Source organism: Cynocephalus volans, chromosome 7 (assembly GCF_027409185.1).
Source record: "Cynocephalus volans isolate mCynVol1 chromosome 7, mCynVol1.pri, whole genome shotgun sequence".
Taxonomy (NCBI): Eukaryota; Metazoa; Chordata; class Mammalia; order Dermoptera; family Cynocephalidae; genus Cynocephalus; species Cynocephalus volans.
Genome location: NC_084466.1, coordinates 133,407,346 through 133,435,219, shown reverse-complemented (window position 1 = coordinate 133,435,219; position 27,874 = coordinate 133,407,346). Strand labels below are relative to the sequence as shown.

The window sequence follows — 27,874 nt, the reverse complement described above, 5'->3', positions numbered from 1 at the left end:
GGTGTAGGAGGGCCAGGCACTCTGCCCAGAGAGCCTTTTCTGACCTCAAGCCGGAATGGAGAACCTCCCCTGCATCACCCCCCCATTATCCAAAGCATCCCCTTCCTCACCGTGGTCTCTGACTGGGTCCCTCCCACCTCTTGAGACCAGCCCACAGGGATCTTTCTCTGTTCTTGATGCCTGGAAAACCTGCCCTTTATGCCAAATTCAAGCCCAATTCCTCATTCTGAAGCAGGATGGTGGGGAATTGATGTGCGGGGGAGGCTTCAGCATAGGCTTCTAGCTCTTCCCATCGGCAGAGACCCAGGCACCCAAATGCCAGCTGCAACATTTGAGGGAGTTGGGGGGAGGAGATATCACTCTATCTCCTTTTACCCCTTGTGGCTTCAAGCAGCACCCAAATGGCACGTAGAGTCTGTTTTCATCTTGGGGAGGGAGAGACTGAGACCTGAGGGGACAGAAAATCAGCGGCTTATGGTCTGACCAGCTGTGGAATTCTGAGCAGGGCAGGGGCCTGCTTACAGTTTGTGTGTGTCCTTGTGTCTGTGGTCATCCCTCTCCTCAGCCCATCTCTGTCCTCAGGTCCCAGAATCTGACCCCTTTTGCACAGAATTGGGCCTCCCCAGAGTCTGAGTTGGGAATGGAGGGAGAGACTCCCCCTAAGAGGTCTTTCCATCATCCTTCCCTGAAAGTTCAGGAAGTTCTTTTTGATATCTGGCTATACCCAGCTGCCATCCAAGAAATAGAGGGGGGTAGGGGTCGGGGGTGGGGGCAGATGGAGGGCATGGTGTCAGGAATGGCCGCAGGGGTCTTGGGCCAGAACTAGGGGCAGCTCTTCTGAGGAAACCTGTAAGTTCTGGGAATGGTGAGTGGTAAGGAGAGAAGAGTCATCAGTATTGTGCAATGAACAGGGGGAAGGAGGAAAGGGGACCAGGGGAGGGGAGGGATGGCCTAGTCTCTGGAGGGCTGGCAGAGGCCTGGAGCTGATGGGGCTGCCCATCACCCCCTTTCCAGGAGCCTGCCTGGCCAGAGTTCAAAGTGGCTGTCACCCCACCCCTCATTAACCCCAGTAGCGCCAGGTTGGCAGCAGCAGTGTTTTATGGGAGAAGCCATGCCAAATGTACCCCTCCCATCCTCGCCTCCCCCCCCCACCCAGCAGCCAACATCTTGCTCTCTCTGAGGCCTGAGGACCTTGGTAGGGAAAATGGAGCCTGTGGTAAGGGACAGAGGTGGAAGAGGGAACACTAATCGCTTTTTCCTCCATATCTTGGCATTGTCTCAGTCCCGAGGAGACAGGAGAGGAGAGGATGGGACTTTCCCCCTTGGATTGTAAGCTCCCAGAGGGCAGGGACAGCTTTAGGGTCCCAGCACCTTACAAGGGGACTAGCATTGAAAGGGGGCTCATCCCTGCTGATGAGCAGGGACAAACTAGTTATCCTTGAAGGGGACTCTTTCCCTCATGACCCACTTTGGGGTTCCTGGAAGGGACAGCTGTGGGCTTCCCCACAGGGCAGCACTGGGAAGCTGGGGCAGCAGGAACAAAAAGAGGAAGCTGAGGTCTTGCTGGGCCCTGGTGATCGGCTGTCCTGTCCTAGATGAGCAGCTGTCAACATAAGCATGAAGGCACTGTGGGTGAGTATGTTCTGCAGACTGTCCCGGATCTGGGTTCAGATCGATCCTTACCCTGGCACCTGCTGCTTCCCTCCACCCCCACCCCTACCCCCCTTCCAAAATCAGGCTCCACCGTCCAGAGATCCAGACTGGTAACCCACACTGATCTTTTTGGGGGGTGGTGTGGGGGATCCGAACCCTTAGACCTCGGAGTTATAAACCACGCTCTAACCGACTGAGCTAAGCGGCCAGCCCTCCACGCTACCCTCGAGAGACATCGCAGTTAAGAGAATGCAAAGGGGTCAGACAGGGTGGGAGGAGTTAGCATCTGAGTTGACTGGATGACAGGGCTTGACCCTGGACTGACCACTGGGATTTGGGGGAGAGCACCAGGTTTGGGAATGGGGGCCACCAGATCCAACCTCGGAGCCACGGGGTCTGTGGAAGGGCGGGAGAGACACGGAGGAGAGAGGGAGAAAGCTATAGGATTCGGGGGCGGAGACTCCGGGATCGAGGAAATAAGGCGAATAAGAAGACACTAAGTGTGGTCAAAGGTTCTGGACGCCTGGCAGATAAGAAGGAACACCGCGAGGATACAGTCCTACCCACTGCGACTCCATCCACTAGTGGGATCTCCACGCCTAACTCCTCCCTATCTTCCATAAAAATGGCCGCCGCGGGGGCCCGTCCAAGGCCCCAGGACATTTGAGAATGGGGACAGAAGCCCCGCCCCACTGTGGGCAAGTTGCCCTTCTCAAAAATGGCCACCGCGGAGCCCCTGGAAGGGAACCGCTCTGGGCCCCGCCTTTGATCTCGTTGGTGGGACTGGGGGATGAGAGCGGCACCGCGCGGGACAAGTCGCCGGCGGCGCCCGACGGAGCAGGTGATTTCCCCTCCAGCCCTCGGCCCAGGGCTAGGAGAGTCGCGGAGAGCGTTGATTCAGGGTACCTGTCCTGTGTGTTCCCCCACGGTACCCCCTTCGGGGCCCGCCGGACCCCCATCTCTGATTCTCGCCGTGGCCTGTATCAAGGCACATTTAGTTTGCTCAGGCCTTCCTCACCGTGTGTCCCCCAAGGCTGCAACCGCATCCTGTGCCCTCGGGTCCACTATTCTGGACGCTTATGGGTACCCCGCTAGCGGGTTAAGGGAGCTCCTGCTTCAGGGGTCCGCCATGATCGTGGCCCTACTTCCTGTGCTCCCCCTCCCCCCCGTTTATGCTCCTGCCTGACTTTGGATACCCGGATCCCTTGATCCCCTCAACGTCCTTGGTGCCTATAAGGCCTGTCTTGGGGATCAGAAGGAAATTATATCCTCTGGGGCTTGCGTTATGGGTCTACGGCCCCAGCAGCAGGGCTTCGTAGGGGCTGGGAGAAGTGAAGACCTCTGTGCTAGACCCCTTGTTGCCTCTCAGAGTTCGCCAGGACTCCTGCCACACTGGTTCCCAGGATTCCACCTCCCACATGGCTTGCTCTTCCTCCACTTTGAGTACCCCCCAACCCCAAGGGAGCAGCATGCTACTTCTTACCACAGTCTCACTTAAATTTGTTTGGAGGATCTCTGTCGAGCATGTGGAGGATTCAAGCCTCTGTCAGCCCTTGGGAAGCTCTCAGGCTAGGTGGGGGCAGTAGTGAGGATGGGGCAGTCAGGACTGGCTGCAGAGAAAAAGTGAGTCCTGCAGACTGAGATGTAGGGAAGTAGAGGGAAAGATGTTCTGAGCTGAGAGAATGGTGTGAGCAAAATTCTGAAGTAAGCAAGATGGCCAGCCAGAAAATTGGAAACCAGTGTGGTAGACTAAATCTTCTTGAGCTGACTGTGGGGAGGAGAAATATTAGGAGGAGCTCCTGAGCAGGAAGGACATGCTGAGGAAGGCTGGTGGCATTGGGAAGGGTGAAAGAGAAGTGGCAAGCTTTGAAGGCTGGGTGAAATTTGGGAAGCCTGAGAAAAGGATGAGGGAGAATGTTCTCTCAGGAGACAAGCTAAAGCAAAACTCAGGAAGACTGAGGAAGACTTTTTATTTGGGAACAGGGAAGAGTTTCTCAGTAAAAACTTGCTAGCCCCAGACCTTGGTTAGAAACCCAGAAGTATCAGACACATCCCTGAGAAGCTTTCTCCTTAGAAACTGGGCTTTCATGGAACAGCCATGGGCCTTGGTCCCAGCAGAGGTTGCCAGGCAACTGATAACAGCCGGGATTTGAGGGTGATGTAACCCAGGGTCAGTGTAGGTCTCTGGAGGGGGCTGCCCTCTTGGGACAGCTGCATGAGGGGATCTGGTATGCCTGGGTTGAATGCTTCCTTTCCTCCCCAAGGCCATGGCAAGGGTTCTGGAGCAGGAGGCAGAGGCATTCCCCTGGTAGGCTGGAGCTTCTCAGTCCTGCTTTCCAAAGTGACTCCTCTACTATTCCAGCAACTCTATGTTACCACTCAGGGGACCAGGCAACTGTGAACATAGATGCTAGCCCTGTCCCAGCCCACTTGGAAGTCTTCCCCCCCCAACCCCAGAGTAGCTCCTAAATAGACACTGAACTAGATGACCTGGATTTAAATTTTGACTACTACAGTCAAGCTAGGTGACTGGGCAAGTCATTAAACCCACTGAGCTTCAGTTTCTTTATCTGTAAAGTGGGGAATAACTGTGTATTGAGTGCCTACTTCATGGGAAATACTGAGTATACATTGGTGAATAAGTTAGGTGTGTAGTCCCTGCCTTCATAAAACAACGGGAAGAAACATTAAACATTGACCAAATGATTAGTTCATTATAGCTGTGAAAGATGTTGCTAAGTAAGGAAAAGTACAGTTTGCAACAAGGGTATAAGATGTGGGGGCCAAACGAGTTCTATAGATCCAGGGGCAACATCCCTTGAGGAAGGAAATTTTAAACTGAGACCCAAAAGATAAGGAGTTAGAAAGTGAAGGTGGAAGGATGTGCAGGCAGAGGAAAGTTTGTGCAAAGGCCTTTGCCATGAAAGAGTTTGAGTGTTGGCAAACTGAAAGAAAGCCGGGGGGGGGGGGGGGGAGTGATCCAGGGAGGGTGTGGTGCATGATAAGGCTGGAGAGATATAGGCTGGAGTAAGGCCCTGAATTAAGGGTCATGAAAAGATTCTGCACTTATTCAAAGGGTAGTGGGAAAGCATTGGAAGGTTTTAAGCAGAAGACATGATTTTTTTGGTAAAGATCACATAGCTATGGTGTGGAGAATAGGTTGCTGGGGGAAAGATGGTAGTGGGGAGAATGGTTAGGAAGCTCACGGTAGGCAAGAGATGGAGGAGAGTGGGAGTAGAGCTGGAGGGAAGGAGATGTGTTGAGATAATGGTCAGGGCCTGGTGACTGATTGGTTGAAGGAAAGCAAGGGGTAGGTTGGTGTCAAGGATAATTCCCAGACTTGTGGCAGGTATAGCTGGGTACCTGGACATGTATTTACTGAGGATGGCCTTGGTAGAATAAAAAGTTGGGAGAATGTCAGTTGGGGACTTTTTAAGCTTGAGATGTCAGGAGGACGTCCACATAGCGGTGTCCAGGAGGTAGTGTGTAGCTCAGAGGAGGAGACTGAACTAGACGATTGGGCATTTGGGAATTGGTGGCATAAGATCTTCCAGAAAGAGAAAGAGAGCTCAAAGTGAGGAGAGGAGCAGCACCTTTGAGCCTAAGGAACTCCCACATTTGGAGGGTGGCAGAGGAGAATGAGGCAGAGAAGGAGCCTGGGAAGAAATAGCCAGAGAGGTAGAAGGAAACCAGGAGAGTATGTGTCAGAAACCAAAGGTGGTGCTGCTGAAAGGGCACATATTAGGTGAAACCATAAGAAATTGCCTTTTTTCTTTTTTTGAAGATCAAAACCAGACAAAATTGACAAGCTCATGTGGTTCAACCTAATTAGACCCAAACCGAAACAAGTAACTGGTGACTTTAGCCTGAGAAATTTTGGTAGAGACATTGGAGCAGAAGCCAGACTGGAGGTGGGGAGAAGAGGATATAATAAGGGAATAGACTCAACAGAACTTGGAGATTGACTGGGTGCAGCAGGTAGGGGTGAGAGAGGGCAAAATCAAGGGTAATCCCCAAATTTTAGGTTTGGCGCTGAGTGAGTGGTGTCAGCTGATGAAACAGGAGGAAGTGTGTATTTGGTAGGGTGGATGCACACAGATTGGGAGGATATCATGAGTTTGGGGTGGATGTAATTTGAGGTGCCTTTGAGCTTTCCAAGTGGGATGATGAACTGACATTTGGACCTATGTGTCTGGAGCTATTTATTGCCACCGACATGTGCCTGACTCTCAAATACAGACTTTTGGGAATCAAAGGCATGTAGATGGGAATTAAATAAGTCAACAAGTATTTATTTGAACACCTACTAAGTGCAGCCATTTTTCTAGGTGCCTAGGGCTACACCAATGAATAAGAGAAAGTGTCCCCCACCCCCTGCTCCTGGAAACTTATGGGGGAGGACAGACGATAGGCAAATAAACACAAAATAACTTTTTTTTTTTTTTTCAAAATAACTTTAAACTGTAGGAAGTGCTATGTAGCAGGACAAAGGGTTGGGGAGTAGGGAATACCTATTTTGGGTAGGTTAGTCAGGGAAAGGCTCTCTGAGGAGGTAACATTCAAGCAGAGCCCCAGAAGAAGTGAGGGGATGAACCATGTGGATGTGTGGAGGGTACAGGCGGGAGGAAGCTCAGCAAGTTTGAAGAAGGGCAAGGAGGCTGGTGGGGCAGGAGTGGAGTGAGCAAGGAGGGGGTGGTGAGGAAGGAGAGGTGGGCAAGGGTCAGGTCTTGTGGGGCTCTGTATGCCTTGGGAAGGAGGATGGAAAGTCCTCTAGATAGTCCCAAGCTGCTGGAATGGCAGGGATTGGGAAGGAGGAGAGAATCATGAAAGACTTCCCCTTCTCTCTGGGCCCCAGAGTCAGAAAAGCCCCTTTGTGCAGAGGGTGGGTGGCCTGTTCTAGGTGGGGGAAGGGCTGTGCTTGGTCCTGCGGCCTGCTTCTTGGGGGGCTGGACAATGGGGCCCCTTGTGGTTGGACTTGGGAGCCAAGTGGCCTCCTCAATGATGGGATTCCTCAGCCAGGAGGCATGTGACCCTAAGACCTCAGCTTCTTGCCAGAGGATCTGGGCCTGCTGCTGGGGAATAGGATCGGGGGAAGGGGAGAGGTAGGGAGGAGGGGTTGGAAACCTCTCTCCAGAGGACTTCTCCAAGACAGTGCCCTGCCCTGTCTCAGGCTGGAGGAGGTAAGAGATGGGTGGGAGAGAGGGCTGTGGCTCTGCTTGGGGGAGCAGGGAGGACAACATCAATAGATGGTTCCACAGTAGGCCGGGAGGGAGGAGCTACTGCTCCGAGGCCCAGTGGTTGGGGGTGGGCAGAAGAGGGCCTGGCAATCCTGTTTGTCTTACGTCCCTTCAGAAGAGGAGAGAGCATGGAGCTGGAGAGAATTGTCAGTGCAGCCCTCCTTGCCTTTGTCCAGACGCACCTCCCGGAGGCCGATCTCAGGTAGAGACAGCTCCCCCAGAAGGATCATGCTAGGGCCAGTGTTGGAGCAGCCCAGCAGTACTCAGGGCCTTTCTGGAAAGACTGGAATGAAAAGCACTCACTCCTATTCCTGAGGTGGGGGAGGGCTGATTATAATTGGCTGAGATGCCCTTACCTCTCTTTCTGTCACTGTCACCTTGGTTGGACAGATGGGATACCAAAGCTTTGAGAGAGGATGGGATACTCTCTGGCCTTAAGGATTGAGGTCTGACTCATGGACCCCATGAAGCTGAGGGCTGGAGTCTTGGGCTAGGTGGAGGTGCTGGAGGTGTCCAGTGTCCTACCCAGGGCTTGTCCTGTACTCTTCCTGCAGTGGTTTGGATGAGGTCATCTTCTCCTATGTGCTCGGGGTATTGGAGGACCTGGGCCCCTCAGGCCCATCAGAGGAGAACTTCGATATGGAGGCCTTCGCTGAAATGATGGAGGCCTATGTACCTGGCTTCGCCCACATCCCCAGGTGGGGCCTGGCTGGGGCCAAGAGGAGTTGGGGGGCTGTCTGATTGTGGGGGTTAGGCAGAGATGTCTTCTCACTACCCTCCTTGTCTTTTCAGGGGCACAATAGGGGACATGATGCAGAAGCTCTCAGGGCAGCTGAGTGATGCCCGGAACAAGGGTGAGTCTGGGGCTCTGGATACTTGGGTGATTCATAACCCCACCCATCCAAAGCCTTGGCAAACCTGATGCTCTCTCTGCCTCTTTAAGAGAATCTGCAACCACAGAGCTCTGGTGTCCAAGGTCAGGTGCCCATCTCCCCAGAGCCCATGCAATGGCCTGAAAAGCTCAAAGAAGAGACCAGGTCTTCTACTGCTGATGCTGGGGACACCCAAGATGAGGTACTGGTAGAGGGGGGTACCAGTGAGGGACCTAGAGGGTGGGAAAGGAGGAAGTACTGCTTGTTGTCAACATTTCTGCTCACAGGCAGCCGGCACTGAGGAGGAGCTGCTGCCAGGGGTAGATGTACTCCTGGAGGTGTTCCCTACCTGTTCAGTGGAGCAGGCCCAGTGGGTGCTGGCCAAAGCTCGGGGGGACTTAGAAGAAGCTGTGCAGATGCTGGTAGAGGGGAAGGAAGAGGGGCCTCCAGCCTGGGATGGCCCCAATCAGGTATCTTCTCCCAGGCCCCTCTCCCCCACGTAGCCTCAGCTACATTCCTCCTTGGTGTTAAGCCCCATCCCTACCTATCTGTTTCCCTTGCTGGTGCCTTTGGGCCTAGACCGAGCCTCCCTTCTCTGTAGGATCTGCCCAGGCGTCTCAGAGGCCCCCAAAAGGATGACCTGAAGTCCTTCATCCTGCAGAAGTGAGTCTGGGCTGGTTTGGGCTGGGCTGGGCTGGTCTGGCCTGGGCCAGGCCCTGGAGGATCTTCCCAGGGTGGCAGGAGCCTCATCCAGCCAGTTTTTGGCAGGTACATGATGGTGGATAGTGCAGAGGATGAGAAGATTCACCGGCCCATGGCTCCAAAAGAGGTGAGAGTGTTGGGGCTGCTGGGTTGTAGAGTGGATGGGACTGGCTCCTGGCTTCTGTCATTCACTGCCTGATTGCCTGACAGGCTCCCAAGAAGCTGATCCGATACATTGACAACCAAGTAGTGAGCACCAAAGGGGAGCGATTCAAAGATATGCGGAACCCTGAGGCAGAGGAGATGAAGGCCACATACATCAACCTCAAACCTGCCAGAAAGTACCGCTTCCATTGAGGCACTTGCCGGACTCTGCCTGAGCCTTCTAGGCTCAGATCCCAGAGGGATGCAGGAGCCCTACACCCCCACACGGGGGCCGCTCTAACTCCTGTCCCCCATCTCTACTTCCTTGCTCCATAGTGTTCACCTACTCTCGGAGCTGTCTCCGTGGGCACAGTAAAGGTGGCCCAAGGAAGGTGTGAGTGCATTCTGGTCATTTCTGCCTCAGGACTAGGATACTATGCCTGTCTGACCTTCCCTCCCCAACCTCACATTCCTGTCTCCATCAGGGCAGCACCAGGCAAGAGCGGGTAAAAAGCTCTTTATTTGAAGCTCCAGGGTGGGGCAGGGCACCGGCTTCTCACCAGAGGTTCCCACAGTTCAGTTTCCCTACAGCTCAATGTCAGGCCCCAGCCACACAGTCCAGCTGTGCTCCAACCGGTAGGTAGGTCAGACCTGCAGGTTGAGAAAAGGTGCGAAGCCCGCCATATCCTGCAGCAGCACCAGGGCTTGGTGCAGTGGCGGCTCCACATCGATGTCCACTCCGCGCTTCCGCAAGCGGCTCAGGCTAGGCTCGGCCACATGGTGGCAGTGCCGCACCCGCAGCGAGCGCAACGCCGGGCAATACTCGGCCAGTGTCCTGAGGAAGGAGCAAGGTGAGGCTAGGTGCACGAGGCCACTACACCCACAGTGGGTAGAAGGGAAGGGGCCTTGGGCCCACTCCGCTTAGGACTGGCTCCAGCAAAGTCCTGGAAGGGGGCCTGGATTGGGGTCATATACTCCATGCCTCCGGTGAGCTGCAGACTTCCTGTCTCTTAAAGGGGAAACCTGTTCCTCAGCTCGACCCAGGATTGCAAGATTTCCCCCTTGTTGAAGAAAAGCCAGAAATGACTTTCTCTGTGAAATCTCCCAACGTGTAAATACTGGTTCAAAAAAGTTTTTAAACTGTGGGCTCTTATCTAGGCGATCCTAGAAGCCTTTCTTGTTCAGGTGGGGGTGCTGTGGTTAGGAGGAGGATCCAGAACTCCCAGTTCGGTCTTTTGACAACTACAATCCGCCCCTACCTTCAGAGGCTGAGTAGTAGCCCTCCTCCCACTCCACCACCCCCCGGGCCCAGGCACCTGATGCCATCGCTTCCAACGCGGAGGCAGCCGGTGAGGTCGAGGTGCTGGAGTTCCGGGCAGTTGCGAGCCAACTCCTGGACCGCGGCATCCCCCACGTTGGCGTTGACAGCCAGTGAGAGGCTGCGGAGGCCGGCTCCGCGCCTCTGCGCTAGGTACACGATGGCCTCGTCCTTCAGCTGGCGGCAGGCGGTAAGATCCAGCTCCTCCAGGGCCGGGCAGCGGTCGGCGAGGCCGCGCAGCGCTAGCCCGTCCACCCAGTCACAGTGCGCGAGCGACAGGCGCTGCAGGCGGGGGCAGCCCTCGGCCAGCGCCCCTAGCGCGTGGCGACTCAGTTGCCCACAGCCAGCCAGAGCCACATTCCGCAGCTGCGGATTCCGCGTCAGCACAGGCACCAGGTCCTCATCCGACAGCCATTCGTGACATGGCGCCAGGGCCAGCTCCTGCAGCCCCTCGGCGTCACGCAGCAGCCGGGCCAATGCGGCCCGCGGGATCTGCGGACCCACCTGCGGGCGGGGAGGCACCCCGACTCTCAGCCTGTCCCGGGGGCGGGGCGGGCACTGCCTTTCCGCCCCCGAATAGTTTTCTCGGCAGCCGTCTACCCTCGAGGCTTGCCATCTGCCTTCCCAGGAAAGACCCCACGCTCCCTCTGAATTGCTACCCGGTACTCGTTCTTTGGGATACTCCCCGCTGAGTGTATCGCTTCCCGGGCAGCTCTGGCGGCCCAAAGGGGTCAGGAAGGGTATACATGCGGGGTTAGGGCTAGGCTGGGAGGGAGGCGGTGCCCAGAGGGGGAGGGGCTCTGGCACCTGGCTCACCTGAGCGGCGTCGAAGCGGCGCAGCCGGGCCAGGTGCAGCTGTACTAGGGCCCCGAAGGCCCGGCTAACGCGCTGCAGCCGGAGCAGCTGGCACAACGGGACCCGGTTCAGGACATGTGGGAGCAGCACGTCTTCCCAGGGCAGGTCCAGAAGCCTGCGGGTAAAGGGGAGTTGGCGTCCCCGGGCCGCTGTCACTTGAGAGTCCGCCTCCGTTATGCTCCTGCGTCCCGGCTCCCAAGAGTGGCCTCAAAACCTGGCCCCAGCTCAGCTCCCCTACCCACCGTCCTTCCTTCCCTCGGCCCCTCCGGTGCTCGGTACCTGATGGCTCTGGGTTCTTGCTCCCCTCCGGACGGCTCCATCTGTAGCTCCATCGGCTGCTTGGTGCGCGTGCGCAGTAAGGTCGTCTCGCTTTGGCCTTGGAACTGCCGCGACGAACCCGCCTCTTTGGGTTGTAGAGACAGTCCTATTCAATCGAGTGCCGTCTCACTGAGGATCCTACCTGCGAGCTTTCCGGATGGACTCCGAAACTGACGCGCAGACCAGTGGTATAACATCAGACTTCGCCTTCTCGACTACTGGGTTTGAGGCCCGAGGCTCCAGAATGTGGCGGGCATCAGAGACTGGTCTGTCTTCGTCTTGGGCCAGTAGCCGCCTCTGGGTGAAGTGCTGATGGGAGGAGCAGAAGGGGCGGAGCCAGGACTCCTAGGTTACCGGCTTCTCTGCCCTCTGGTTGCGTTTGGAGACTGAAAAATGGGGAGAAACTATCTAGGCTTTTACTGTCTGGCACTCAGTAGGTGCTCAATAAGCAATTGTTGAAAGAACGAATGCCGTACCGGCCAGCCGCCAAAAAAGAAACAATGAATGAATGGGGGCGAAACTAGAATTTTCGTCCTTCACCAAGCAAACTTTCTCAAACTTCCCATTCCTAGTTACCAGCCCCTTACTCCGGGATAGTGTGGGCCGAGTTTACACCTGGGAAGAGAGACATAGGAAGCGCTAAGGACTGTAATTCCAGCCGGGTCCTTTTCCTTTCCTCCAGAGGTCCAGAATCCTGAGAAGAATGAGTCCTCAGCTTAGCTCGACAGGGATACTGTCTCTCGGCTGCCCTTGGGTTTAGCTGTAGGGTCTGGGGCTGGTCCCGCCCTGGGGCATTGACACCCCATAGGTATGGACTCAGCCTCTGGGCTGCCCTTTCACCTCGTCCCCAGTCCTAAGTCTCAGGTTCCGCTCCGGAGAACCCCTGGAGTAGTAGTGCTTTACCCCATCATCCACGGGGTGGGTGTGGGGGAACGTGAAGGACGCGAAGGCCACTGCCATCGCTGAGGGTTGCGTGCTTCTTCGGTGCAACCACTTCAGCTGCCTCTTCATAACAAAAACTTCTTCCCATCCATTATGTCATCAGGGCTTCGGACACCTCTGCAAGGTGGGCAGGTCTGTACTATCACTCCATTTTAAAGATAGGAAAACCAAGGCCCTGGAGAGGAAGCACCTTGTCCAGGATCAAGCGAGACAGGGAAAACCCAGACGTCTGGTTTTCCCAGAATCTCTTCCACACTCCCCTACCCCCTCGGTGCAGCGGGAAGAGAGAAGTTAGCAGCGGGGAAGGACCAAATGAGGGTCAAGTTGGATAAGGGGCTTCCTTCCTCTGCTTCCTCAGCCTGCTTGGGGAGGGGGTAGGTGGGAGGACTGACCTCTGCAAAGATAGAGCCACGTGGGCGCGCACCACCTCCGGTCGCGCGCCTCTTCTCCCTCCCCCCTTTGTTCGGGCCTGTGCGCCTGCGCAGTGCGACAAATCTGGCGCTGTCCCCTTCAGCACCATTCGGAGCCCGCGTCGCCCCTCCCCGCGGTGAGCCCCGCGCGCCCCCGCCTCGCACGTCCTCGTGCCCTCTGACTGCCCGTACAGACCCCTTCTCCTTTCTGAGGTCACCACCGGCCGGCCCTGGCCTTTCCAAGAAGAGTAGTTGCCATGGTAACTCGAGTGGCGCTTTCTTAAAAAAGCCGTACCCGCTTCTACCCTGAGAGCACAAGGTTTGCCTGTCCCCAACTTCCTCCAGTCCCAGGGTCATCCCGTCTAACCTCTTTACCCCTGAGTGGGCAGGACACCTAACCCAGGCAGCACGGAAATTCTTCCTAAAGTCTGACAATATCTCTCCTGCTGCACCCTGGATGGGTGGTCAGGGCTGGGTCTCCTGGGTCCGAAACTTAGAACCTAGGGGAGTTGAAGACGGTATTCCCTAGATTCGCCTTCCATAGTTGGTGGTCTCCTGGATTTAGGGGGGCGGGTCCTGTCTACACCCATACCGTGTGCTTGCAGCGGCCGCGTGCTCGTGGAGGCGGGAGCGCGTGTGGCATGTAACAGGTCATGTGGCAGCCTCCTGAGGACATGCGTGGGGTCTGGAGAGGGACATGCGTGTGCAGCTGAGCCCTACGTGTGGCTCAGGGGATGGGGGGCGAGAGGGACATCGACACGAGTGGTGTGAGGCACGTGAGGGTCTGAGGAACAGAACCGAGGGTTCCATAGGCCCTCCCCCTCGCCTGGGGCGGGCCTTAGGTTGGCGGGAGAGCCCAGCGGGGACCTAGCAAAGAGTGAGGCTGCCAGCCTCTGGGGCTCAGGGCCCTGGGAGAGGGCGGGGGATGGGGGGATTAGCGTTGCCTGAGCGGCGCGTAGGGGGTAGGGGGAGGGACTGAAAGACGGGCGGGCCTGAAGCAAGCGGGAGCCGCGCTGCCTTCACAGCTGAGCTGGGCCAAGCCTCTCCTCTGCCTATCCTCGGTCCCAGCTCCGGGCGAGCAGCGGTGAGTACTGAGGTGGTCCTGAGTGGGGGCTGCAGGGGATGCGCTGGGACCAGGTTGAGCTTCAGGAACCTGCCTGGCAGTGTTGCTGCTCCTGACCTCTGCCCCTACCCTGCATTGCCACCAGAGGCCTCATTACCCCGTTATGATCCCTCCCAGGCTGAACAAGAGCTGTCATACCCCTCGGAGGTGGGGGAGGAGAGGGATGTGGTGCAGTCTCCCCTCCACCCGACCCCAAGCCTCAGTGACCGTTGGGGGGAGGGGAGGGTATGTGTCCCTGCTTGAGTGTGTGTGTAAATGTACATCTGTATTTGTATGTGATTGTAACCAGTAGGTCTCTGTGAGTGTTCAATACATCTATATCTCTGTGTGCCTTGGAGAATGAGAGCCCGTGTGTATATATGGGTACCCCTTTGTGTGTTCCTGCTTGGTGATGGTGTGTGTGTAAAACAAACATGTGCCTTTCCAGTACACACATATTTGTTATGACTGTGAGTGCATGAGGGTGTGTCTCTGAGCTGTGTGTGTGCATGTGTGTGTGTCTGTGTGTGCTGGAAGATGTTGCCTATTAATATGTTTAACTGTGTGCTGACATATTTGTCCGTGTGCGTGCGTGTGTGTGTGTGTGTGTGTGTGTGTGTGTGCCCGTCTGTACCTGTATGGAGAACAAGAATATCCCTTTCCCATTCGGCATGTATGTACTGGGGACAGGGCCTCTGTTCAGGCCCCTCTCCTCACTCCCACCCTGTGCCTCCCAGCCCTTCATCGTCCCTACATAACCCCCATTCTTCTTCCCTCTCCTTCCAGGAGGCTTGAGTTCCCCTCTGTGAGAGAGGAATGTCCTAAGGGGGACTGTATAGGACCCAGGGCTGCATGAGGGTGATGGCTGGCTGACACTGTTGATCCAGAGGGTGGGCTACCAGCCTCCTCAACACCAGAAGTAGCCCCAAAGTGCCACAGGGACTCGGCTCATCTAAGTTCTGAAATAGCTTCCTCTCTCCTCCCAGAATGATACTCAGGGCCCCCAGGCAGAAGAAGAGGAGTCAGGGGCCCAATGGGTGGACAATTCTTTTCTCCTCAGGTGTCCATGGGAGTAACCCCCAGGGATGGAATCAACCCATATTCCAGGGTGGGCGAGGTCCCTGGCACTCAGAAGCCCCAGCCAGCTTTCCCCTCCCATCTCTGCTGTCCTGCCCATCTAACTCCCTGGCAGCTCACCGCCTGCTCCCCTTTGTCTCTTGCAGGCCTGTCTGAAGAGCATGCAGCCCCCTCACTCCCCGCCTGACCTTGCCATCCCTGCCCCCCCAGCCTGACCCCCGGCCCCAGCATGGCCCAGGGTGCCATGCGCTTCTGCTCGGAAGGTGACTGTGCCATCTCCCCACCACGATGCCCGCGCCGCTGGCTCCCCGAAGGCCCAGTGCCCCAGAGCCCCCCAGCCAGCATGTACGGCAGCACAGGCTCCCTGCTCTGGCGAGTGGCAGGTCCAGGTTCCCGAGGCCGGGAACTGGGACGTGTGACAGCACCCTGTACACCTCTACGTGGTCCCCCCTCACCCCGTGTAGCTCCCTCACCCTGGGCACCCTCTTCACCCACTGGGCAGCCCCCACCAGGGGCCCGGAGCTCTGTGGTCATCTTCCGTTTTGTGGAGAAGGCCAGTGTGAGGCCACTGAATGGGCTACCTGCTCCTGGAGGCTTGAGTAGAAGCTGGGACCTGGGTGGTGTATCTCCTCCCAGGCCCACTCCAGCCCTTGGGCCTGGTTCCAACCGGAAGTTGCGGCTGGAGGCATCCACATCAGACCCACTCCCAGCCGGAAGAGGCTCAGCCCTTCCTGGCAGCCAGGACCCTTTACATGGGCCACCAGTCCCACCCCAGGTTGGGGCAGATGGCCTTTACTCCTCTCTCCCCAATGGGCTGGGGGGGCCCTCTGAACACCTGTCCACGCTATTCCGAGGATCTGCTGTCCCTGGATTCCTGAACCAGGTATGCAACCTCCCTTGGGCTCCCTGGGGTTCTAGTGCCCCAGTGAAGGGGCAAGGCTGGGTCCCATATTGGACTTGGGCCTGTGTACTACTCACTCTGAATTCTTTAATCTGTCCTAAATCTGTCTCTTTCTTGCCTTCTGTTTTTGTCCCTGTTTCTCTGCATCTCTTTCTCTGACCCCATGTATTTTTTTTCTATGTTTCTGTCCCATATTCTTGTGTCCCTGTATGACTGGCTTTACCTCTGGGTGTCTGTGTCTATCTCTCCCTCCTTGACTCAGGGCGACACCTGGTCCTCCCCGCGGGAAGTCTCCTCTCATGCCCAGAGAATTGCTCGAGCCAAATGGGAATTCTTCTATGGCTCCCTGGACCCCCCCAGCTCAGGTAAGGCCTGGGACTGAGGCAAGAGCAATAGGGCAGGGCCTTCCCCACAGCAGCCGAGGGTTGGTAGGGAGCCTTCCTTCAGACCTTCCCCAGCCCTTTTCTGGGCTCCTTGGTCAGCTAGTGCCTCTCCAAGCCTCACTCTTTCTATCTATGTTATGATGGGGGACCAGAGGATAGGGGCTGGGCTGGGCATGTGGAGGGAGCTGGGTAGTGGAAGGAGGAGATGGCAGGATATCAAGGGTCATTCCTTGGAGTAGAAAAGAGGCTGGACTCCCTTAGGCTTTTCAAAGTAATTTGACAAGAACTTGGTTTGAAACAAGTTCCACTGGTACCAGGAACAACCTAAGTTTGTAGCAGGAGGAATGGTGGCTAGACAGTAATAGAACTTCCTGCCAATATGAGGCAGTGGGAGAGGGCTCTCAGAACAGGATCAGGACAGGGGGCTAATGGATAATCTTCTGACCTGGATGCATATGCATACTACAGGTGCTAAGCCCCCAGAGCAGGCCCCCCCATCTCCACCTGGGGTGGGCTCAGGGCAGGACTCTGGGGTGGCTGTGGGGCAAGCAGCGAAGTACTCCGAGACAGACCTGGACACGGTGCCCCTGAGGTGCTACCGCGAGACTGACATCGATGAGGTGCTGGCTGAGCAGGAGGATGCTGACTCGGCCATCGAGAGTCAGCCCAGTTCTGAGGGCCCTCCTGGTACTGGCCGCCCACCTGCCCCACATCCCGGCCCATGCCCTGGCCCTTGTCCCAGCCTGGGCAGTGGCGATGAGGATGAGGCAGGCGGGGAAGAGGATGTGGACGACGAGGTGTTTGAGGCCTCAGAGGGGGCCCGGTGAGTTGGAGAATGGGAAAGGAAAGTGGCTTGCTCCTCCCCTCTGCCCAGAAGCAGAGCTGGGGTCAAACGGACTGGGATAGAGACATGGGAGGGGCTGGGAGGGTCAGGACCAAGCAGGTGGTGCTGACAGGGCAGTGTGGGGAGCAGGAGATTCTAGACAGAGGCCTGAAGCCTGGAAGAACACTGGGGATGTGGGGGGCCTCGGCAAGAACCCAGGAAGGTCGAGGGCAGCCAGGACAGAGTAGGCAAGGGGTTCTAACAAAACTGGAATGGGACAAGGTCAGAGGCCAGAATTAAGCCTGGGGACATGGGAGCATCAGTCTGGATCCTGGGTCCTGGTGGGAGAGTGGGGAGTGTGGGGGCTTTCCTTTCCGTCTCACACCCCATTGCAGCTTGGAGCCTCATCTTCTCCTAAGATGTTGCCAGAAATAGAAATGGGATGGCAGGAGGGAAGCGGATCAGAGAAAAGGAGGAGAAAGGGAGATTAGCAGGGAGCAAGCAAGCAAGCAAGCGAGTGAGCGAGGGAGGGAGCAGACTGGGTGCTGGGGACGAGTGGGGCCCTAGATGCACTAAATAGCTTAGACCCTCTACCCAGGTGGCTTTTTTTTTTTTAGGGGGTTGGGAGCCTGTGAAAAGGGAATGATAATCCCTTAACAGAGTCAATGTGAGAGTTCGATGAAATCATGCCCAAGTACCTGTGCTCTGAGCCCCTGATCAGAGATTCTCCCTGCCCCTGCAGGCCAGGGAGCCGGATGCTTCACTCTGGGCCTCTCAAGTCACCTGTGCCCTTTCTACCTGGGACCAGCCCCTCGGCCGATGGGCCTGACTCTTTCAGTTGTGTGTTTGAAGCCATCCTGGAGTCACACCGGGCCAAGGGCACCTCCTACACCAGCCTTGCCTCACTGGAGGCCCTGGCCTCACCTGGCCCAACCCAGAGTCCCTTCTTTACCTTTGAGCTGCCTCCCCAACCCCCTGCACCCCGGCCTGACCCACCTGCTCCTGCCCCATCTGCCCCTCTTGAACCGGATTCTGGTACCAGCTCTGCTGCTGGTGGTCCTTGGACACAGAGAGGGGAGGAGGAGGAGGCAGAGGCTGGAGCCAAGCTGGCTCCAGGGAGGGAGCCCCCTAGTCCCTGCCACTCAGAGGACAGCCTTGGGCTGGGGACAGCACCACTTGGCAGGTGAGTGATTCTTTTGATCCCTAAGACCTGAGGTCCCCAGGGCCTCAGGAACAGCTGATTTAAGGGACAGATCCTGAGTATAAGGATGTAGTTTATATTCCTAATCCCTGATTAGGGGTGGTTAGGGGATGCAGATGCCTGTTTTTTCATTTAGAGGATTACTTCCATTGGCTGTGAGCCCCTCATAGCACCCTCCTTGGTCTTAAATCCAGTAACTTGGGAAATCAAGATTCAGGATTGAAGGATCTCCAGAGAACATCCTCCTCTCTCTCCTGGAGGGCCCTCTCGTCCCCAGGCAGAGTCTTCTTTCAACTTTACCCCCACCCAGCCAGGAGACTTCTCCAAAGATGAGGTCACCAGCCTCTCCCATTGCCACCCTCTCATGTTGCCCCCTGCCAAACTGGGCATCTCTCACCCTGCTCCAGAAAGTCCTTTCACAGTCTAACCTTTCTGCTCTCCTCTCTGCCAGCTACCCTCTCAGTCATGGAAGCCATGGCAACAGGAGGGGGTGGCCAGGGAGACAGTGTTGCCTAGCAACCAGGAGTTTCCGGTCTCTGTCTCTGGGGTGACAGGTGGCTTTGCGAGTAGAGCAGCTGGGGTGGGAAGGGAAGGAGAGGAGGACAAAGGGGGTGAGGGGGTGCACACTGACCCCAATCCCCTAAACTCCAGAGTCTGCTTCTTTGTGGGTAGAAGGGAAGCACCAAAAAGAGGCTTCTCTTCCTAAAAGATGGGAGAAGGAAAGACTTGGGAGCAGGAGGATGTCCTTGCTGCCCTCAAATCTTTGCCTGACCCTCCACTGTTTCTCTCTGGTAACCTATCTATCCCATCTTTGTCCATATTCTTAGAGACAGAGGACTGTGTTCTGAATAGGGCCAGTGTGAGGATGGGGAATCTATATCTAATAGCAAACTTAGGCCCCTGGGAGCTTTGGGGAAGTGGCCAGAACTCCCACAGCAGCAAGATGGATGTGGGTTAGATTTGAGGCAGGACTTTCCACAGAAAGGTGGTAATGATGGAATAGGCTGATGGAGAGAACCTGTATAATCTCCTTCTCTGGAGAAAGAAAAATGCCTTCTCCATGTTCCCCTCTCCCCTTCTCCGTCTTCTTGGTCTGGAGACACAGGGAGGGTCTGGGAGGCCCCCAAGAGCCCTCACCACCCCTGAGCTGATGTTCTACCCTGGCAGTGAACCACCTCTGAGCCAACTGGTGTCTGACTCAGACTCAGAGCTGGACAGCACAGAGCAGCTGGCCCTGGGAAGCACAGACACCTTGTCCAATGGGCAGAAAGCAGATCTGGAGGCTGCGCAGCGCCTAGCCAAGAGGCTGTACCGACTAGATGGCTTCAGGAAGGCCGATGTGGCCCGGCACCTGGGCAAGAAGTAAAGCCTCTGGGCTGGGACTGAGGATGGGGGTGGAGGGAATGCAATTCTGGGGCAGCACCTCCACATCCTCTCCATCTAATGCCCCCAGGTCTCTAGGTAACCCCCACCTGACCCCTCGACACTTCCCCTTGAGACCCTACCTGTCTCTCTGTCCTGCCCACAGCAATGACTTCAGCAAACTGGTGGCTGGCGAATACCTCAAGTTCTTTGTCTTCACCGGCATGACCCTGGACCAAGCTCTCAGGTGGGTCGTGAGCCCTTTGAGGACAGCCCCACTCTCCAGGCTTGGTGTGCAGGGCCCCAGCTATTCTGCTCTGAGCCCCTGTGCCTCCCCTAAGCTGCCCTGGCATCACCCTTCCCAAGCTGGCTGGGCATGGCCAAGGGCTAGGGCTGCCTGATAAGGGGAACTTGGGTGGGGGTGACATCCTCACTCTTCCCCCTTCCCCAGGGTGTTTCTGAAGGAGCTGGCCTTAATGGGTGAGACCCAGGAACGAGAGCGTGTGCTGGCCCACTTCTCCCAGCGATACTTCCAGTGCAATCCTGAAGCCCTGTCCTCAGAGGGTGAGGAGGCTGGGAGCAGGGTTGTTCCAGCTGGCCACTGAGGCAGATGGGCTGGGCACTGCGTGTGTATGTAGGAGCATGAGTGTGTGTGCAGGAGGGAATGAATGCACATGCTTGTAGGCATGTGAACATGCAGGTGCACAGACAGTGCTGGCATGGCTGCATGTATAGAGAACTATACATGTGGGCAGGCATATTGCTAGCTAGGGTCAAGAGTGTGTTGTGAAGAAGCAGTGGCAGGTGTGGGTGCACGCAGTTGTGCGCATGCATGTGCAGGACAGTGCTTGGCTTGTGTGGGGATTCTGTGTGGCTGCACTGGTCTGCCTAACTGTGTGGGGTCGACTTGCTTGTATTTAGTGCATAGAGGCACGTAAGTGTTGGGGGCAGGCAGTGGGCAATCCCCAGCACCTTAGGGAGCTAGGGAGGGGGAACCTGAGAAGAGGAAGAGTTCCTTGCTGAGAGATGTGCTGGAAGAGGAGTTTTGCTGGGGAGATTCACTAATGGGGTTCAGGACGTAGGAACGCGTGATTGTGGGCCAAAGGGGGTCTCAAAAGGGGATGGGGGATGAACTGGGAGATTAGGGAAGACGGCTGTGGCAAGAGCTCCAGGGTAAAGGTCGAGGCTGAATGGCTGAATGTCAACTCTCCCATAGACGGCGCCCACACGCTGACCTGCGCCCTCATGCTACTCAACACCGATCTCCACGGCCACGTGAGTGGGGGGCGGGCGGAGACAGAGAACATAACCCTGTCCAGAGACTTCAAGGTTTAGGTGGCCAAGGGCCCCCCAAGCTCACAGACCTCCGTTCCCTGCCTTAGAACATCGGGAAGCGCATGACCTGCGGGGATTTCATCGGGAACCTGGAGGGTCTCAACGATGGCGGTGACTTCCCCAGGGAGCTGCTCAAGGTGGGAGGCGGGGCAGGGTAGAAGTTGGTGGAGGTGAAGCATGCAGGACCGGAGGGAGGGAGGGACGGGGCTTGCAGGTCCCCGGCTCCTGGCTCTAGTGACTCAGCCTGGGGACCGCCCCCTCCCGCAGCCCCCACACGCAGTCTCTCCCGGAACATGCGCACACGCGTGCCTTCGCGGCCGCGCGCGCTGCAGGGGAGGGGAACCGGCTCTGGAAAACACGTGAGCTGGCTGCGCTGGACCCAGCATTTGCCTTCACCAGTTCCCCTCCTCCAGTGTGCACTGCGGGTGGAAGGGGATCCCTGCATGGGGCGGGAGGTACACAGGCACACCGCTCCCGACCCCAGTGTACACAGCCACAAAGATCATCCTGGTACCGCTGCGCTGGAGGGACCCGGAGGTAGAGAGGGACAAAAGCTTTCCCATGGTCTCGCAGCCAGTGAGCGCAAAGCTGAGACTAGATACTGCGCTTCTGGCACCCTTGCGGGAAGGCCTTGCGCCAGTGCTTGAAGGGTCAGATACACAGGGACTGGTGTGGGTGGGAAGAGAAGGGGCATCCCTGGGCGGGGGGCAGGGGCTCACTCCTCTCCTGCACTCACTTGAAGAAACTCCCAGGGTTGGAGAAAGGGGTCTCTGGGCCACTATGTACATGTGACTGCACAGGACTGTCCTAGGGCATGTCTATGAGCTTGGGCTGTATTGGGCTTCTGAGTTTGGGGGTGTATCTTAGTGGGGGTGTCCAGTGTGAGTTGAGGTGTCTGTGAGTTGGGGTGTATGCTGGGGTTGAGTTGTATTGACTTGAGGTGTGTCTGTGCTTAAGGGCTTATGATTTAGAGTGTGTGTCTGAGTTGGGGTGTAGGCTGGGTGTTTATGTGTGTTGGGGTGTATATTTTCGAATTGGCCGTGTCTGGTTTATGACATTTGCCTGTGAATAGGGTCTGTATATTTATGAGTTAAAGAGTGTAAATTTTGAAGTGTACATCTGACTTTGTAGTGTCTGAGTTGGGGTGGATGTGAATTAGTGTGTCTGGTTAGTTGGGGTGTATGTCTAAACTGGGGTGTGTGTACGTAAGGATATATACATTGCGTTTGGGAGTATTTGCGGGTGAGTTGGCTGAGGCCAGGGCTATTCCATGGTGGCCCCTCCTGGCTCAGTGAAAAAGGGCCACGCAGAGGCGGTCCAACCTCTCCCCTTACCCCTCCTCCAACCCTGCCGAGCCAGAAAAGAGTTCCAGGTCCTAGGGGGTCAGCCCACCTTCCCCGCCCCAGGCCGAGGCACTCCCGGTGCTCCCTGCCAAGAGCCCCAGGGCAGCGCCCCCACTGGCCTTCTAGGCCACCCTCCGGTGGCGGCGCGCAGAGGGCCCCCCCGGCGGCCTGGCGCTTCCATTTTGCGCCGTCCCCGCCCCCAGCCCTCCCCTCCCCTCCTAGTCGGCGCCCCCCTCCCTCTCGCGGAGCTGCAGAGCAGACAGCGCCGCCGCCGCCGCGCGCTCCGTGCGTCGGTGGGAGCCGGGCCGGGCTCGGGCCGGGCCGCTCGCGCCGGCTGTCGGGGAGCAGTCCGCTGGCCGCCCGGGCGGTCCGGGGGCCGAGGGCGGGCAGGGGCATGGCCGGGGGCCGCGGCGCGCCGGCCGGGCCAGCATGATCGGCGTCAATAGCATCCACAGCAGCGCCGGGCGGCTGCGCTCGCGCTCGCTGTGCTCCGTGCGCTACGGGCGCACCCACCGCGGCGCGGAGACCCTGTGCTACGGCTGGCCGCAGCGCTCGCGCAGTCTCAAGCCCGTGCTCTACACCGACCTGGTAGTCAGCCGCCTGCAGAGCCGCAAGAAGAAAAAGGCGGTGAGGGCGTTGGGGCCGCGGCCCACGCCAGGCTGGGGGACGACCGAGGGGGTGGCTTCAGGGAGGCACGAGCCGAAAGGGGTTATCGGTGGGGCCGAGAGGGCAGCCCATCAGGGACAGAGCTCATGGGCAGCCAGAGGTGGTTCTGGACTTGTGGGCAGCAGGGACAGATGCTTGGACCAAGGTGAGCCTCACAAACCAACGGGTCTTTGGAGATGAAGAGGGTTTTCTAGATGGGAGCATGACATGGGGCTCACTGATGGGGTTCACGACCTTCGAAAGAGAGAGTGGTTGTGGGCCAAGGAGGTCCTGAGACGGGGAAGGGGATGAACTGGAAGGCTGAGGACAAGACCTGCAGGTTGGATCTTGGTGGCCACTTCGACCTCCTAGCCAGAGAGCTGGGTTTAGGGTCTGAACTATGCTGGGTTTGGTCTGGGTGTGTGCTGGAAGGGCTATGTGTTGATAAGTCTGGGCTGTGTTGTGTGGGGGGTGGGGGGTGGGAGGGAGGATGTGGGGTGTGCCCTTGCCCGGACAGGGTGTGCATGCGTGGGATGCCACGTTAGCCTTGTGATGGCTGTGAGAGAGTCATGGTGTGTTGGGGGTTGCTTGGGGGGTGGGGGACGGTGTCCCACCCTGGGGAAAGTGCCGACGTCACCACTGCACCCAGCTCACATGCAGTCAGCATCACACGCCACACACTTAGCCCAACATGCTCATGCTGGGGACACACCCACTCACAGACACGCTGGTGGAAGCGCCCCCATAGTCAGAGGTGTCGGGTAGACCCATGTTCCAGGCCACTCCCAGAAGAGGGGTCCTCTACGCCACTCCTCTAGCCCATTCCCTTCTCTGACGGCCCCAAGGCCCCCAAACGTTCCTCAGGCCAGCTATGCAGAGACTGGTTCAGGGGCTCACAGGGAATTTGGGGTGAGCAGGGATTGGAAGCTAAAACCACTGCTTTTTAGACTAGTGTTTATTCCCCACTAACATGGTATGCATGTGGGCAGGGGACTGGACTGTCCTGGTATTTGGCTTGGTGGGGCTATCTGGGTTGGGGAAGGCTTCAGCTTGTCTCGGGGTTGGGAGCCATGAGAGTGTATTTTCTATTAAGCTAAGGAAGGATCTGAGAGGGTGAGTCCCCTATCTGGGGCCTCAGTTTCCCCATATGCTATGGGTGGATTTATCCTGTGGAAACAGGCCAAAATGCGTGATTGGGGGAAGGAGAGTTTCTTGGGCTGATCTTTCCCATTCCCTCTAGTGCTGTGCTACTCCCGCCCAAGATCTGAGCAGGATTGCCCCTTGATGACAACAGTAAAGATAATAATAGCAACTACCATTTATTATGCATCAACCATGTGCCAGGATGTCCTGTGCTAACTGCTTACCCCAATGTGTTACTACATGCGTTCCTCCCCAGGCATACTGGCCTGAAGTCACGCAGCTAAAGTGGTAGAGCTGGGCCTGGGACTTAGTACTCTATTCCAGAGCATATGTTCTTGGCCATTATAACCTGCTGCCCCTGCCCCCCCCCCCCGGTTCTGTCTCCTTTCCCAAGCTGGGAGAGCTCTGAGCTCTGACATTGGGGTACATGGTGTACCTTGCCCCAGGATTGAACCACAACCCCCTGATTTGTTCCTCCCTCCTAGGCTTTGTACAGCTCCATCAAGAATGAAAAGTTGCAGTGGGCCATGTAAGTCCTGGGGCTGTGTGGTGGGGTTAGGGATGGGATATGGGAAAGGGGCTGCCTGAGGAGGCCAAGAGAGCTGGGGTGGGCCCTGTGGTTCCTGGGACTGGGGGGCAGGGGAGGTGGGTGAGAGTCTGCCTCTCTTCCTTCTTTGGACATGACTGCCTGTACTTTGGGTTCTGTGTCTTGTCTCTAACTGGGTTGTTATGACAAGCTGGGTGGGAGGAGGGGTGCTGAGACATAAAAGGGAGGTCCCAGGGTAACCCTAGTGGGAAGGCAGAAGCTTCTAGAAGTAGGTCCCTGACTAGAAGCACAAGAGGTCCCCCAGGTCCTAGACAGCCCAGATATCCAAAACAAGAAACCATGTTGTCTATGCTTGGCAGCCCCCAGTAGAAATGGAGAGACTCAAAGTAAGTCTTGGAAGACGTCCAGTCTGAGGCAGGAGGTCCAGTTTTGGCCTTTGGGCCCCAGGCTGAGGGTGGAGCCCTCATCTAAAATGTCAGTAGATCACTCATTTGCTGGTATCTCCTGAGAGTCCCGTCACTGCTCAGTTTAGCTAAGAGCTCCGGGTCGTTAGGAGAAAAGATCTCAGAGGAGGCAGAGCTCAGGATAGGGTGCAGGGGGAGAAAAGGGATGGCTTTTTGGAGGATTGGGGCTGAGAGAAGCCTTGCAGGAGAAGCATTTGGGGAGAGAAAAGGGGAAGTTGGTATTTGAGAGGCAAAGGTGAGGTGGCTGAAATGAGTGTTGGGGAGTGACGGTGAGACCATGAGGAGGCAGGCCTGGCTGCAATAGAGAGGAAGAGACAGACAACGATGGGGAGATGTAGCGTAGGCTCCACGTGGAGACAGCAGGGAGCTGCTGCAGGTTCTTAAGCAAGGGAACAATAAGAGAGAGTCCAATTTTTTATCTGACAGAGCCTGCACACCAGTACTGGCGGTGGGGGGAGAGGGGGAATAGGACACTACTTCCTTCTGCCACCATTTAGCCAACAAGCTATGAGCAAAGCCTGGTGCTAGGTGTCGTTGAGACAGAGCTGAGTCAGACATGTGTCTGTCCTGGTGGAGAAAGAAGGGTGTAAGGGTTGGGGGTGTGTGTGCACAAATGGAGAGGATGGGCTGGTTACACATGAGGGAAGGAAGGGACAGTCGCAGCTCTACCCTGGGGAGCTCTAATCTGAGGGAGGAGACATGTTGCCTCAAGGAGCCCTGCTCTAAGGGGGGAGACCCAGTCTGAAGCAGGAGACATGGAAGAAGCCTCAGATTGAGGCCTTCCTGCCCCCAGCATGTCCACAAACACTGGAAGAGCTTTCCACGGTGGGCAGAGGACTGAAGTGGGGGTTGTGGCTCCATGGCCAGCCCCCTCTGAGGTGATCACACCTGCAGAGACGAGGAGGAGTTGAGACGCTCTCTGTCTGAGTTGGCCGACCCCAACCCCAAGGTCATCAAGAGGGTCAGCGGGGGCAGCGGCAGTGGCTCCAGCCCTTTCCTGGACCTGACTCCTGAGCCTGGGGCTGCTGTCTACAAGCACGGGGCCCTGGTGCGCAAGGTGCACGCAGACCCTGACTGCAGGAAGAGTACGTGGCCATAGCAGGTGGGGGGGCTGGGGGATGGATGGGACTGGGCCTGTTTCAGGCCCCCCTGACCCGGCTTCCTTCCCCCCAGCACCTCGGGGCAAGCGGGGCTGGAAGAGCTTCCACGGGATCCTCAAGGGCATGATCCTCTACCTGCAGAAGGTGCGGGGCCAGGCGGAGAGGTTGGGCTGTGCTGGCTCAGGGGAGAGCAGCTGGGCTGGGCTGGCCCGGGCTGGGACTGGGGCCAGGACACGATGGGCATCCCTACAGGAGGAGTACCAGCCTGGGAAAGCCCTTTCAGAGGTGGAGTTAAAGAATGCCATCAGCATCCACCACGCCCTGGCCACTCGTGCCAGTGACTACAGCAAAAGGCCCCATGTCTTCTACCTGCGCACAGCTGACTGGCGGGTCTTCCTCTTCCAGGCTCCGTGAGTGCCCCCCTCCTGCCATCCCAGACCCCTTCACCCTCCTCCTATCTTGCTCCCCCCTCCCATCCCTAGATTGCCTCTGTCCTTCTTAGACCACATCCTGAACCGGGACTGGCATCCTTGGACAGGAACCCTGGACTCAGGTCCCAAGGGGCTGTGCTGTCTTCCTAGGAACCTGGAGCAGATGCAGTCCTGGATCACTCGCATCAATGTGGTGGCCGCCATGTTCTCTGCACCCCCCTTCCCAGCTGCTGTTAGCTCCCAGAAGAAGTTCAGCCGCCCTCTGCTGCCCAGTGCTGCCACCCGCCTCTCCCAGGTAGCCCCAGCTTGGTCCACCTGGTGCCAGTGGGATGGAGTGAGGCAGTCTCAGGCTGACAGCACTTGAAGCTGCTGCATATAATAATGTAGATGGCCACAGTACCTGGACACTGGCCATGGGGGCAGGTGGAGGCTGAAATCCAGCCCCCACTCTGCTCTCCAAGCTGTGAACCCAGACATGGTGCTTTGTTCGTCCAGAGGAAGGAGCACCTTCCTGAAAATTTACACAGAGTAACCCTGACTATGCCCCCTACCCTTGCCACTAGGAGGAGCAGGTGCGGACCCATGAGGCCAAGCTGAAGGCCATGGCAAGCGAGTTGCGGGAGCACAGGGCTGCCCATCTGGGCAAGAAGGCCCGGGGCAAGGAGGCTGAAGAGCAGCGGCAGAAGGAGGCCTACCTGGAGTTTGAGGTGAGCCTCCCTGCCTGCGTGTCTCTGCGTCCCCACACACGGGCTCAGACTAGGGTTACAGTCATGTACTCTAAGAGTTGAACCAGCTGGGTGACCTTGGGCAGGTTGTGTAATCTCTCCGAGCCTCAGTTTCCTCTTCTGTGGAGCAAGGATAGCATTCCACACCCACCAGGGTCATGAAGTGAGATGTCTGTCAAGTGCTCCGTTTCCCCAACTCTGGGAAAGGCTGGAGAAATGTTAGCTGTTACAATTGGTAGTCCTGAGAGAGCCCAGAGAGGGTCACCAACCTGCCAGGGGGCTACCTCACAGTCCTCGGGGCTCTTGGGCTTCAGAGGTGGGCAGGGACCTGCTGTCTCCTGGTCTTCTTTGGTGTCCCTCCCTGGTCCAGATGGGGGCGATGGGTGGAGGGTGGAATGCAGGCTCTCATGGCCTGCTCTTCTGCCTCAGAAGTCCCGCTACGGCACATACGCAGCGCTGCTGCGGGTCAAGCTGAAGGTGGGCGGCGAAGAGCTGGATGCGGTAGAGGCAGCACTGGCCCAGGCCGAGAGTGTGGAGGATGGACTTGCCCCTTCTCACTCCAGTCCCTCCCTGCAGCCCAACCCCTCCAGCCAGCCCCAGGCTCAGCATCAGGGCTCTGAGCCTCCAGCGGGGGCAGGCAGTGGGCGGCGGAAGCCCTGATTTGGGGGTGGGAATGTGGGGGGGTGGTGCCTGCTGGGCACCTGCATGATGACTGTGGCCCTGCCTGAGCCCGGGCCGGCCTCGGGCCACCCACGAGGGCCTCCTGGCCCAGGCCCGACCGCGCCGGACGCGGTGTCCGGGGCAGGGCAGGGCTGGGGCATGGGCCTCAGGAGCCTAGGCT

At 57.3% G+C, this 27,874-nt stretch overlaps 3 protein-coding genes across 5 annotated transcripts; 2 read left to right on the top strand and 1 right to left on the bottom strand.

The window, feature by feature from the left end:
- The first annotated feature begins 2,361 nt into the window (after positions 1–2,361).
- Positions 2,362–8,999, top strand: CUEDC2 (CUE domain containing 2). 3 transcript variants are annotated; one of them, XM_063103097.1, is made up of 9 exons: positions 2,362–2,494; positions 7,006–7,092; positions 7,445–7,588; positions 7,683–7,744; positions 7,834–7,964; positions 8,050–8,232; positions 8,364–8,425; positions 8,531–8,591; positions 8,675–8,999. In XM_063103097.1, the coding sequence occupies exons 2-9, from the start codon at positions 7,019–7,021 to the stop codon at positions 8,819–8,821; spliced, it is 864 nt and encodes a 287-aa protein (XP_062959167.1). In that variant the 5' UTR covers positions 2,362–2,494; positions 7,006–7,018; the 3' UTR covers positions 8,822–8,999. The 3 variants fall into 3 exon arrangements, with proteins under 3 accessions (XP_062959167.1, XP_062959168.1, XP_062959169.1); XM_063103098.1 differs by having other exon boundaries at positions 2,362–2,555; XM_063103099.1 differs by lacking the exon at positions 7,006–7,092.
- Positions 9,000–9,126: 127 nt separating this feature from the next.
- Positions 9,127–11,266, bottom strand: FBXL15 (F-box and leucine rich repeat protein 15). The gene is made up of 4 exons (XM_063103039.1): positions 11,061–11,266; positions 10,743–10,896; positions 9,925–10,430; positions 9,127–9,443 (listed from the first exon to the last, which is right to left on the bottom strand). Exons 1-4 carry the CDS (start codon positions 11,111–11,113, stop codon positions 9,254–9,256), a joined length of 903 nt encoding a protein of 300 aa, XP_062959109.1. The 5' UTR covers positions 11,114–11,266; the 3' UTR covers positions 9,127–9,253.
- A 3,593-nt stretch (positions 11,267–14,859) lies between these two features.
- PSD (pleckstrin and Sec7 domain containing) lies at positions 14,860–27,693 on the top strand. Its single transcript, XM_063102108.1, has 16 exons — positions 14,860–15,513; positions 15,794–15,896; positions 16,383–16,737; positions 17,480–17,920; positions 19,106–19,300; positions 19,467–19,547; positions 19,752–19,864; positions 20,517–20,575; positions 20,683–20,772; positions 24,252–24,295; positions 25,672–25,862; positions 25,951–26,021; positions 26,130–26,287; positions 26,459–26,603; positions 26,872–27,015; positions 27,463–27,693. Exons 1-16 carry the CDS (start codon positions 14,860–14,862, stop codon positions 27,691–27,693), a joined length of 3,075 nt encoding a protein of 1,024 aa, XP_062958178.1.
- Positions 27,694–27,874: the final 181 nt, after the last annotated feature.